The sequence below is a fragment of the Olea europaea genome, chromosome 15 (assembly GCF_002742605.1).
Source record: "Olea europaea var. sylvestris chromosome 15, O_europaea_v1, whole genome shotgun sequence".
In the NCBI taxonomy this organism is placed as follows: domain Eukaryota; kingdom Viridiplantae; phylum Streptophyta; class Magnoliopsida; order Lamiales; family Oleaceae; genus Olea; species Olea europaea.
In genome coordinates this window covers 20426951-20439733 of record NC_036251.1, presented here as the reverse complement: position 1 = coordinate 20439733, position 12783 = coordinate 20426951, and the positions used below count along the sequence as shown (strand labels likewise).

Sequence of the window (12783 nt, the reverse complement as noted above, 5' to 3'; positions counted from 1 at the left end):
TATGGATGCTTATAAAGTCTAAAATCTACAAGTACACTTTCTGGTCCGGTTCAAAAGTTTTTCTAAAAATATTTTTATTATGAAATGCTTTCATTTTCAACTTGTAGATTCTAGAACTTTTTTAGGCATCATTTCTTAGTTCCTCCAGCTCACTCAATTGAAATTTCCTATGTTTACCTCCCCCTATCAGATCAAAGTTAAACTGCTTAATAGCTCAAAGGGCTCAGTGCTCAAGTTCGACAGGTAAGTGACAAGGCTTTCCGAAGTTAAGCATATAATGTAACAAGCCTAACGAAGTCTTAAAAGCTGTGCAGTAGGCCCAAAGTACGTCATGTAGTCTCAATGACCAATCTTTACAATTGGGGTTCACCATCTTCTCTAAAATTTGTTTAATCTCCATATTGGCCAAATATACATGTCCACTAGTTTGGGGGTGATAAGCGGTGAAAATTTTGTAAATAACCCCATACTTTTTCATTAGTGCCTCAAATAAACGACTGCAAAAGTGTGTGCCTCTATCACTAATAATGACGCGTGGTGTGTCAAACCGAGACAAAACATTTTCTGTAAGGAACTTAACAACCATTTTATTGTCATTGGCTCTACAAACAGCTGCATCTACCCATTTAGACACATAATCAATCTCCACAATGATATAAAGGTAGCCAAAAGAAGGTTGAAAGGATCCCATAAAGTCGATACCCCAACAATCAAATACTTCAATTACCAAAATGGAATTTAGAGGCATCATATTACGTCGAAAAATAGCACCTAATTTTTGACACCTCCCACAAGATCTACAATAAGTATTAGAGTCTTTAAACAAAGTAGGCCAATAAAAATCACATTGCAAAATTTTTGCAGCGGTCTTTTTCATAGAAAATTGGCCTCCACAAGCTAGATATGACAAAAATCTAGTACAGTGGGTATCTCCTCATTAGGAATACAACATCTCAAGATTTGGTCCAGGCAATACTTAAATAAACAAGGGTCATCCCAATAAAAGTTACATACCTCAACCAAGAACTTTCTTTTATCCTGTGCGCTCCACTCCTTTGGATTTCTCCTGCAGCCCAGTAATTTACACTGTTAGCAAACCAGGGTAAAGATGAGACAAAGTGTAGATTCTCATCAGGAAATTCATCTCTCATTGACAAGATGTTTGATGTGTCTTCAAATGTCAGTCTTCATAGATGGTTTACTACCACATTTTCCACTCCTTTCTTGTCCTTGATGGTGATGTCAAATTCTTGCAAAAGTAGAATCTACCGTATTAATAGTGCCTTAGCATTCTTCTTTGCAAGAAGATACTTAAGGGTGGCATGATCTGTGAAAATAAGAATAGGAAAACAATCAAATAGGATCGAAACTTATCGAGTGCAAAGATTACAGCTAGCAACTCTTTTTCAACAGTGGAATAGTTCATTTAAGCACTATTTAGAGTCCTACTTGCGTAATAAATCACAAAAGCCTTACCTTTCTTTCGTTGCCCAAGAACAACACCTACCACAAAATCACTAGCATCACACATAATTTCAAATGGCAATGTCCAATCAGGTGATTGCATTATAGGTACGGAGGTCAGTTTACCTATCAACAGTTCAAAAGCATGTTGACATTCAGGCGTCCATTCAAAAGTCACATCTTTGCTAAGTAAGTTACATAGGAGTCTAGATATAGATAGGGATGGCAATCGGGCTCGTCGGCTCGGGCCGTCCGTGGCTCGGCTCGAGGCTCGATAGACCCGAGCCTAGGCTCGGGCCGAGCCCCATTTTAGGGACACGGGCTTTGCCCGAGCCGGCCCGTGAGCTCGCGAGATTTAAAAAAAATTTCAAATGAAGCCTTAAAAGGCAGCAAAACTGCTGCCTTTTAAAGGCAACAAATCTGCTGCCTTTTAAGGCAGCAGATTAGAAGACTAATATTAAAAAAAAATGTGGAGAAAACGAGTCTGCCCGACTCGGCCCGTAAAAAGCCGAGCCTATTTTTTTTGGCCGAGCTTTTGGCTCGACCCCGCAAAAAAGCTCGGCCATTTTAACCGGGTCGAGCCGGAGCCGAAACTTTAGGCTCGCGAGCCGGCTCGGCCCGGCTCGTTTACATCCCTAGATATAGATGAGAAATTTAGTATAAACCTCATATAAAAATCTCCATGACCAAGAAATGATCTAATGTCTTTTACTGTCTTAGGCGTGGGGAGTTTAGAAATCATTTCAATCTTAGATTTATCAACCCCGATCCCTTTTGAAGAAATGACATGTCCTAAGACAATACCGGAAGACACCATGAAATAACATTTTTTCCAATTCAAACTAAGCTTTTTTCTTCACATCTAGCCAAAACTCTCTTCAAAATCAACAAACATGCATCAAAAGAGGTTCCAAACACAGTTAAGTCATCCATAAACACTTTCATGCAATCATCTACCATATCAAATATACTTATCATGCATCTTTGAAAGGTGGCAGGGGGATTACAAAGTCCAAATGACATCTTACGAAATGCATAAGTACCAAAAGGGCATGTAAATATGGTCTTTTCCTAGTCATCTAAAGCTATTTCAATTTGACAGTAACCAGAGTATCCATCCAGAAAGCAATAAAAGGGAGGACCAGCTATACGTTCGAGTATTTGGTTCAGAAAAGGGAGAAGGAAATGGTCCTTGTGAGTGGCAGTATTTAACTTCATATAATCAATACACATGCGCTAACCAGTTACTGTTTTTGTTGGGACCAATTCACCTACTTCATTTTTAACTGTCGTGACACATGTCTTCTTAGGGACCACCTATGTAGGACTAACCCATTTACTATCTACAATTGAATAAATGATTCTTGCATCTTGTAATTTAAACACTTCATTTTTAACACTTCTTTCATTGTGGGATTTAATCTATATTGTGGGTCTTTGCTGGGGTTAGTCCCTTCCTCTAGATGAATTCTATGTGGACAAATTAAAGGACTAATACCTTTGATATCGGCTATGGTCCACCCTAGTACAGATTTATGCTCATTCAAAATGCTCAAAAGCTGTTCTCATTGCATAGCATTCAATTTTGAAGAAATAATTACAGGAAATGTATCATCTGGTCCAAGGAATCCTGGGGATAGTTGTTTCAATTCTAGCTTAGGGCTCTCAATGCTTGATAGTTTTTGTCATCCAGTCCTTTCGGACAGTTCTTCAAACTTGGGTTGCCATGGCGAAGTCTTATTGTCCTATAATTTTGCAAAAACACCACAACTGGTAGCATATTCATCAATATCAAAACCAATTGAGATTTTAGAATTTAGGAGGAAAGAGTTCAAGGGATCAAAATCAATTTTTGCAGATACTTCTTCCTGCGTTAGTGCATCAATTATGTAAGTTTGATGAGATTCATCTTCTTCTCTAGGTTGCTTGATGACATGAAAAATATTAACTTCTAGAGTAATATTCCCAAAGATAGTTTCATCAGACCATTCCTACAATTGATTAGATCATTAGCTATAGTAAGGAAAGGTCCATCAAGTATGATCAGGATTTTAGAGTCAACATTCACATCTAGTACCAAAAAATCAAAGGGTAGTAAAATTTATCACCCTGAACTAGCATATCCTCAACTACTCCCTAGGTCTTATGTTGGACCTGTCAGCTAACTGAAGGACCACTGAGGTATGTTTCGTCTCTCCCAGACCTAACAACAATTATATAGGATAAGACATGAGGTTAACACTAGCTCCTAAATCAAGAAGGACTTGTGCAAACTCACGATTCCCAATGACACAAGAGATGGTAGGAAAACCAGGGTGCTTAACCTTAGGTGGGATCCTCTGCTCTATCATAGCACTCATTTGCTCTGCTCGATCAAGAAAACGATTTTCTTGACATGATGTTTTCTTTTCACAGTGCATAAGTTTTTAAGGACTTCAGCATATGTAGGAACTTGAGAGATCACGTGCAAGAGAGGTAAATTGATTTTTACTTTTTTAAGATGCTTTAGGATTTCATTGTGTTGAGTGGTTAACTTCGAGGTAGATTTGAGGGCTTGAGGGAAAGGTACCCTAATTGGAGCTTCTACTACTTTTTCACTGGGGCTACTCTCGTTAGGCTCACTTGATTCTTTTTCATTCTGCCTAAATTGAATGGCTGGTTCAATGACTTTTCCAAATCTAGTGGTTATGGCATTTACTTCATTAAAGTTGGTCTCTCCCAATCCTGAAGTTTGTGCCATGTGTTGCCCATTTAGATTTGGTTGAGCTTGAGCTGGAGGCATTGGTTAGTTTGGACACATAATTCTTTATCTCTTTGTTTTCCTCAACTAACTAGTCAATCATAGTCTCAAATTTTTTATTTATTTTACCCTATGCCTCAATAAATGCATGTGAAGTATCTTTTAAGGAATTCTAAAGGGTGCGGGTTGTCGTAGGGGTGTATTGTAAGCTTTATTGGATTGGGCAGCTTGTTGGTTTTCAGACTTCCAGCTAAAGTTCGGGTGATTCTGCCACCCTGGGTTGTAAGTCTCGAGATAAGGGGTATAGGGCTTTTGATATACCCCTAGAGCATTACAGTGTTCTTCATAAAAGTCTCCTTATTTCAGCATAAATAGCACACTCTTGTGCTAGGTGATCACTCGATCCACACACAAAACAAGGTTCTAAAGGCTCAACATGAGAAACAAGTCAAGTTGTTTTTGAATCCTTAGCACGTAGGGCTTCAAGTTCTCTAGTGAGGGCTTCTACCTTTGCTCTAAGGTTGTTTTCCTTCCTAAGATGATAAATACCTGTGCAGGTTTTCAGTAGATCGTGACATATTAGTACTTTTAGTGGCACTAGGTTCAGTGCAGGTATGGGCTTTCTCGACTTAGTCATCTAGGTAGTCTATAGCCTCATCTAGATTTTTTTGTAAGAGATCACCATTACAGATCATTTCAACAAACTGACGTTTTCTAGGTGTTAATATTTCGTAGAAATAACTCATCACACGCCAACTCTCATAACAATGGTGGGGACAAAGGGCTTGCAACTCTTTATATATTTCCGGGCTTGGTATAAGGTTTCATTATTCTTTTGGGAAAATGAAGAGATTTGCTTCTTAAAGACAATGATTTTATGATGGGGATAGTATTTGTTAAAGAAAACTTGGGTCATTTCAGCCCAAGTCCCAATCGAATGTGGTCACAATGAATATAGCTAGCTCTTTGCTCTTTCTTTAAGAGAAAACGGGAAAAATTTAAACCTGACTGCATCCATTGTACCACGTTGATTGTGGAAAGTTGCGACCACCTCTTCAAATTCCCTAATATGCACGTATGTGTTTTCATTTTTAAGACTGTGAAAGGTGGAAAAAGTTAGATCATTCCCGAATTAAGGTCCATACGTGACATATTAGGTGAAAATATATTGCATGATGGTGTAGATGTGTGTGTGGGACGAAGATAATCATGCAAGTCCTAGTTGGTGCCTCTTCGTGTTCACTATCAGTCATTGTGTTGTGTGATGTGATGTGTGCGCCAATAGATTCAGTATCAAAGAGAGGGTTAGGAAGAAATTCAAACACTGGTTGCGGCCTTGCGACCCCTCTCGTCTCGATTTGTGTTCATAAAGCACCAAAAAATATGGAATTTTGTGAGAAATAACAGAATAAAAACTAATAAAATCAAACTAACTAAGTAAATGTAAAAGATGAATGAAGTCACCATTTTACTCGAAAATCCTTTGATTATTTGTAGCACAACTCCGGCAACGGCACCAAAATTTGATTACGCTTAAAGAATAACGCGGTAGTTGTAGCACAGCTTGGGGTGTCGATTCCACAGGGAGATGGACGAATTGTTTAAAGGATTTATCAAACTAGGATTTCATGAATTATGTGGAAATAATTTGTCAATTGGAATGAGATTTAATGATCAATATGCGAGATTAGTGAAGCGTCCGAATTCCTTCAATTGGATTGGATCATCAACATCAATAATTCATGACTTTTTGCTCAATTAGAGGCTTTGATCCCAACTTTCTAATTGGAAGACTTAACAATGGAGATCAATCAAATTTCAATTGTAATCCTAAGATCTAGACTTTTGTAAATCATTTCCACACATGTTTATTGGACTAAGATAAGAATCAACCATATACACAACGAATAAGGTGGTAAATAATCCACCAATAAAGTTGATCGAAATTGAAATTCGACAATTAGTTCAATTTCACAATAGAAAAAATATGATTGAATCTATGAAGAGTCTAGTAAATGTTAAATCAATTCTAAAGTAAATTCATAAAAGAAAGTCTAGATCTAGAAGTATTTGACAATAAAAATATCAATTTGCATGAATAAATGATGGGAAGTCGCCAAATCCAATGAGTTCCTTTGTAGCTTCACCTAGGAATTTAGTTCTCCATCAAATTCTTTAGTTCAAAATGAGAGAAAATTGTTATGAAGGTGAAGAGAGGCGTGCTCTGTCCAGTTTAGAGATTAAAACCGTGTGTCAAGTTGTTTCGAAAAGAAGTTGAATCGAATAAGGAAACTAAATTTTTGGTCAGAATATTCTGTACGACTAGTTTCAATATTTTGACCATAATTTTCTCTCTTAATGTCCGATTAAGGCAATTCAAAGTGTCTTAAAAAGCTAACACAAAGGGCTATAATTTTTCTAGCAATAGCTCTTTCCAAATTCGAAGGTTTACTCGGTCAAAAGTTGATCTCAATCTCCGGATGAAAATTTGGAAAATCCTTATGCGGTTGAAATTTGATTTGTGAAAATATGATGGTCATATTTAACTTTTTTGGACTTCTAATTGATCCCTAACATTATCTAGTCATCATTCCATCGCCCGTCTCATCTATGAATTATTTGCAACTTGATCCTTAAACTTTCACTTTCATCATTTTTCACTCATTTCTTCCAAGATTCGTCCTTTTCATCTAATTGCGATCTAGATCAAAACATAACGAAAATGAGTTCATTTTGGCATAAAGTAATCACACAAATGCAACAATTAAGAGGGGAAAATTATGATATTTTGCACTCTTATCAATATCCGAAATCTAACTAATTATTTGCCTCATGTATGTGCTCTATGTATCATTCAATTTGGCTTTTACCCTCTATTAGTCTCACAACTCTGTCTCTTTCTACTCAATACTTTTGCCCAAGTGCTTCAAAGAACAATTTCGAATTCAACCAGGAATTATTCTCTTATAATTCAAATCGGGATGCAAGTGAGAATCGTAACTTTAGAAGTGCTTCAAAGAACAATTTCGATTTCAACCAGGAATTATTCTCTTATAATTCAAACCGGGGTGTGAGTGAGAATACAATTTGGAATGAGAACTATTGTAATTCAAGAAATTGGTTTTTGAATTTTGGTTGGAACAGACAGAAATAAAATTTTGACTCAAGAAAAATAATGGAATACTAGTGATTTCTGAAATAAATCAAACAATAATAATAATTAATTTTTTTTTATTTTCGGATTTTTTGGATTTTTTTGACTTGGAAATTCGACTATGACACATCAAAAGAAACGAAAGTTGATTTGAAGGCTAAATTTAAAAAAAAAAAACTTTTGAACTTTTGTTGGAACTTTCAAAAATTAAATACTCAAAAAGGATGAAGAACGCAAAAAGAACAAAAGAGATAGAAAAAGAAAAGATTCAAAAAAAGAAAAAGAAAAAAAGGGATATAACCTTAATTTTTTTGGAGCCTAAGTTTTGTTACTAACTGATGTGAATTCGTGTAACAATGGAAGCTACGAAACCTACATGAGATTGAATCACAACACAAGAAAATCAAGAAATCAAAATTTTGAACCAAGCAACCAACAATCGCTGACAATATGTTGACCTCTTGATCACAAAACTTGGAAAAATCTCATCCGAAAAGTTTGAACGCCACAAGAATTAAAATTTTGATAAGTTCGTAATTTGTTCAATGAAGAACAAGAGATTTGAAAGCAATAATAGCTCACAAAAATAACCTCTCAATTGATAGGAATAATGAATGTTTTATAGTGTCAATAATAGGTCCTATTTATAGGGAACCCATGTAAACCTAATTAAAAACGGAAAAGAATCCTAAAAGACTATAAAAGTTACCAAAAATTAGTGTATTATACAATTAGGAAAAATTGCGAAATTGGAAATTTCTTTGTGCCAGGTATGCCCACGCGACCACATAGTTATGTTGAGTGTGGTCGCATAGAAGACTTCAAAGCGACATCTATGGTTGTTGCATATAGGCATGCGACTGCATGCCATGATCACCTATGCATATCACTTTTAAATGGCATCAAGAGAGCGGTTTATTTATTTTTATTTTTATTTTTATGAGGATTAGAACAGGTTGTTGTGGTTATATTGACAGATTTTTCAATTCAGTAGGGATTTTTTACATTTCCTTTGGTGTTTGTACTTCTAGGTTTGAAAATATTACCTTTATCTAGCCAAGAAGATTAATTTTTTGTCTAATCTTTGCTTAGTTCTGTATTTCTTTGTTATTTTTTGCGACTTTAGTTAAGGGTGTTATCATTCTTTCTGTTTATACGTGAAATTTAGTTGAGTTCTTTTTTCTTCACTTCGATCTATTTTGCTCAATGTTTGTTTTTAGTGCTTTTATGAAGATTAAAAGAGAGTGCTGTAGATATATTCAAATATTCTTGGCTCATCTAGGAGTTCTTACTGTTTTCTTCATTTTCCTATTTGAAAATTTCATCTGGATTTTTATTTATGTTTTCTTCTCTTGCTTTTAATTTTTTGAATTAACAATTTTTTTTAGTGTTGTGAATTATTTTTATTATGATTTCCTTTTATTTGTTATAATAATTTTCCTGATTCCGTGTGAATTTTGGTTCCGATAATTCTTTTAGTACTTCCATCATTGACCAAAGTTGTTCTTGCACATGAAGTGGCTGGTTCCAATGTTGTTAAACTTCCATAGTTGATCAAGGTTGTTCTTGTTCATGAAGTGTCTGGTTCCAATACCGTTAAACTGCCTGATGATGTAAACGACTTATTCATATCAAATGGTTTTCATTCTTCTGACTTGTTAACAATACCCATCCGTTGCCATCGATTTCTATATGATTTAAGTAAAAACTTACTGAAGTTACATAATAGTTTGGATTTTCATTAACATTTCACACGTTAACATTATCTTAAAAATATGCACGGGTAAAAAAATAGTTTATTTAAAACTGCCAATTTTATGATGATTTGACAGTTTAAGTAGTAAGCTAGTAGTTAAATCAATTATTTGTGAATTTAATGTTTAATGCACAGCCAAAAATTGGTTTATTTAAAATTGTGAATTTCACCATGATTTGACGGTTTAACTAGTAAGCAAATAGTTAAATCAATTATTTGTGAATTTAATGTTTTATCGAGTAAGGAGGCGACTCAAATCAATAAGTAACACATAATTATCTATAATAAAGCGAACTATACCACATTCAATCAAATCGAAGCACGTCACTTCAGTCGTCATACTTACTATGCCATACTAAATTCATATCCTACACGTCTATATGAGAGAGACTTGACTAATGAGAGTGGTTGATTAAGAATGAAGGAAGACAAGCTGGAAACTTTTAACTGGATAGAATTTTTGAAAAGCATACGACAACAAAATCAATTTTCATGAACTTGATGTTGACTCATGTTTATAGTTTTTTAATATAAACATTAAATTTACTTTTTATTCATACATTTCGAGAAATTAATAAATATTATTCACTTGCAGCATTTTTAATGAATAGTGCCATCTATCATCGATGATTCTGAACATCAATTTAGGTTATTACACTCGATAGTTACAAGTGTATTTGTTTAATTCTATAATGCATACCCATCGCCTTCGTTCACTTGTCTAATGTAGCGACCGAAAAAAAAATGTTTTGTTTCGTTTCAAAATAAAATTTTCCTATGGAACTCAAATATAATCTGGGTCATATTATTATGTCGCTACGACACTTTCTAAGAGTCCAACTTAAACTTTAGTCATGAAAGTAAAATTTCCGCGTACTTGATTTTCTTAAATTTTACAAGGTGTTAAAATCACTATTAACCGACAAAATTTTATGTTAATTTGATTATATTATTTTGCTTATGACACATTTTATTTTAATACTGCCATTTCGGTTTCCATCATGTAAACTATTTTATTTTTTTGAAATTGGACAAATTACTTTCATGTTTCATAATCCATCATTTATACTCCAACTTACCATTTTAATAAACTTCCATTCTTTTAGCCAAAAATATATATATATGTATAAAAAAAAAGAAAAAAGCTGCCATTTTGTTTGTAAACTGCCTATTTACATAAACTTTGTAACTCCCATTTAAAATGAATTACATGGCCACTTCTTTGGAAAATTAAAGAAAAACCTTCCCTTTGAAAATCAAATTACAACTCCAATTTCATCCATCAATTCCCCACTTACCATACTTGTTTCCATCTCTTTTGTTTCTTGACCCACTAATGCATAAAATTGCCATTTGGTTATCGGGATGATAACCTACACGTCTCTTTCATCCATTGGAGATAAACATTTAAAAAAATATAAAAATAAAATAAGACCATAATCATCAATTGTTTTGAGTTTGGAAGCTACTGTACGTTCTGTTCAATATCCATTTGGAAGTTAACATTTTAAAATTTCAACCACCCCCATTTCCTCAAGTGTAACCTCCATTTTTTTAATACAACTACCACCACCACTTCACTTAGAATTTAAATTAAAACTGCCCCTTTTATTTTAAAAGTCCCAACACACGCACACATAGGTAACGTTTTATTATAATCCCATCTCTTTCTCATGCACAGACACCGAATTATGGTGTAAATGGAATGGCATGCTCAACCGCCTTCTTAATTTCAACTCATTTAACCGCGTTTATCTTCCAAACCGTTAAACATATACAAAAAGTTATTTTGCCCCTTCTTCCATAGACATAAAGCACCTTGAAATTGAAATTTTTTATTTGAAGAAGAGGCAAAGAAGTAAGCTACATTTTATTTCTTATTGAACGCAAAAGGGGTATTCAAATTCCAAGCATTAAGGTAGGGGTGTTTCGGCGCTTTTGTAAGTGAAGTAAGATTTATATGTTTTCGTTTGCGTTAAACTTTTTATTATGTTACTCATGATGGAATCACCGTTTGGTGGTTTATACAAGATGTGAAGAGATGATTATGATAAATGAAATGTGGTTATCAAAATCTAAAAGCAAATGGGCTGACTGATCACCAATTCGCTTGAAATTGACGATTACACAATCAAATAAAGTTTGCATTTCTGAAAATATATATTTTTATTATTTACTTAAGTGTTTCCTACTGAGTATTATTTATAGTACTCATCCCTACAAATAATTTTATAGGTTAAGACCGAGGTGTGGTAGTGGTTGACATAGTGGCAAGTGTTCGGCAATCTCTAATACTTTCAATTTCTAGTAAATATTTCCATTTATTTAAATATTTCATGGATACTTAGATGACACTTTTTAGAAATATTTTAATGTTTATTTTTTTTAGTTTCATAGATGATGCATGTTAACTATAATTTAGAGGTGTTGGATATAAATTTCAGATTCTATCCTCCTATTTAAAAATGGTATAACTTGGGCTACGATGCATGTTTTTAAGTGAAATCAGTGGGATTTGAAAGGTCTATGAGTCTTCTAACAGTGGCTTTTGAAATTTCTCAAAAATATTATCTAAAAAAAAAGTTATGCCCGTTTTAGTAAACTGCATTGTGTCGAATCCGAGATTCTTGTCTAGCATATTCGAGTAATATCTTCATGCTTCAAACGTTATCGTCGAAACCCCAAATTTTTATATGTGGTACATATATGAATGCTTTAGTCCCTGTAAAAATTTTATAAATTTTAATAGACATTTTGCTATGCAAAATATATTTTTCTTCCGCTGTTGTTAAATTCATAATTGTCGTTTTGCCTTCAAATCTTTTACAAAATCAAATTTTGCTATATTTGCCTAAGTTTATATGGATAACTACCTTCCATTATATTTCTATATAAAAAAAATAAATTGAATTTATAAAATACTTTGACTAGCGTCAAAAGGGTCAAATCAAATAAAAAAACTAATATTATTTTAATGTTTCGGGTTTCGAGAATTTGGGGCGTTACATATAAGATTGATTTAGAATTGGAATCGAATATGCAATACGCGAACGAACGAGAGAACAAATGATCTAGGGTTTCTAAAGGGTAGGAAAACTAAAAATATAAAATAAAAGTGCATTTATATTTCTGCATATATGGTGTGCGAAGTTGTGGAGGAGAAGTACATAGAACATTTCTAGTCTCGACACAATTATGATTTATTGTTTAAATTATTATATTGAAATGGGGAGTTTGAATAGTGTTTTTTATTTTAAGGCAATCATCATTATCATCATCATCTTCTCCGTCTTCATGCTTATAATTTAGGCCTTAATTTTTTTGACTCTGTAACCAAAATGCGGAATTTTAATAGTTTATTTTATTTTTAGGGCAAGTATTATTATTATTATTATTATTATTATTATTATTATTATTATTATTATGTACAATCTTTAGACTTTTCAAATTAGATTGGATGGGCTTCATATTTCGAAGCCACCATTTGGCTCTGAGAATTTAATTGATTTCCGTTTGACACCAAAATTACTCAAATCTTTTTTAGTCAAATTAATTTATATGAATTTACATTTTTCCTGCGTCATTTGTCTTGTACATGTGATCCACAATTAGTACAATTCAGTCTCACTAGACTATTGGAGACTTTCTTCTCTCCATCCTCATCTTTTA

At 33.8% G+C, this 12783-nt stretch overlaps 1 protein-coding gene across 1 annotated transcript; it reads right to left on the bottom strand.

The window, feature by feature from the left end:
* Positions 1-223: 223 nt before the first annotated feature.
* LOC111411362 lies at positions 224-4246 on the bottom strand. Its single transcript, XM_023041902.1, has 12 exons — positions 3956-4246; positions 3729-3869; positions 3230-3455; positions 3066-3094; positions 2963-3023; positions 2797-2807; positions 2571-2676; positions 2358-2417; positions 1477-1590; positions 1270-1327; positions 1015-1185; positions 224-914 (listed from the first exon to the last, which is right to left on the bottom strand). The coding sequence occupies exons 1-12, from the start codon at positions 4244-4246 to the stop codon at positions 224-226; spliced, it is 1959 nt and encodes a 652-aa protein (XP_022897670.1).
* Between the last annotated feature and the right edge of the window lie 8537 nt (positions 4247-12783).

What these genes read in the sequence shown, in the direction of transcription:
- LOC111411362 (XM_023041902.1), bottom strand. Translation starts at nt 4,246, where the DNA reads ATGCCTCCAGCTCAAGCTCAACCAAATCTAAATGGGCAACACATGGCA. An exon ending in TCTTGGGCAACGAAAGAAAG is followed by an intron (nt 1,328 to 1,476) that starts GTAAGGCTTTTG and finishes TTATTTTCACAG; the next exon opens with ATCATGCCACCCTTAAGTAT. An exon ending in GCTAAGGCACTATTAATACG is followed by an intron (nt 1,186 to 1,269) that starts GTAGATTCTACT and finishes CCATCTATGAAG; the next exon opens with ACTGACATTTGAAGACACAT.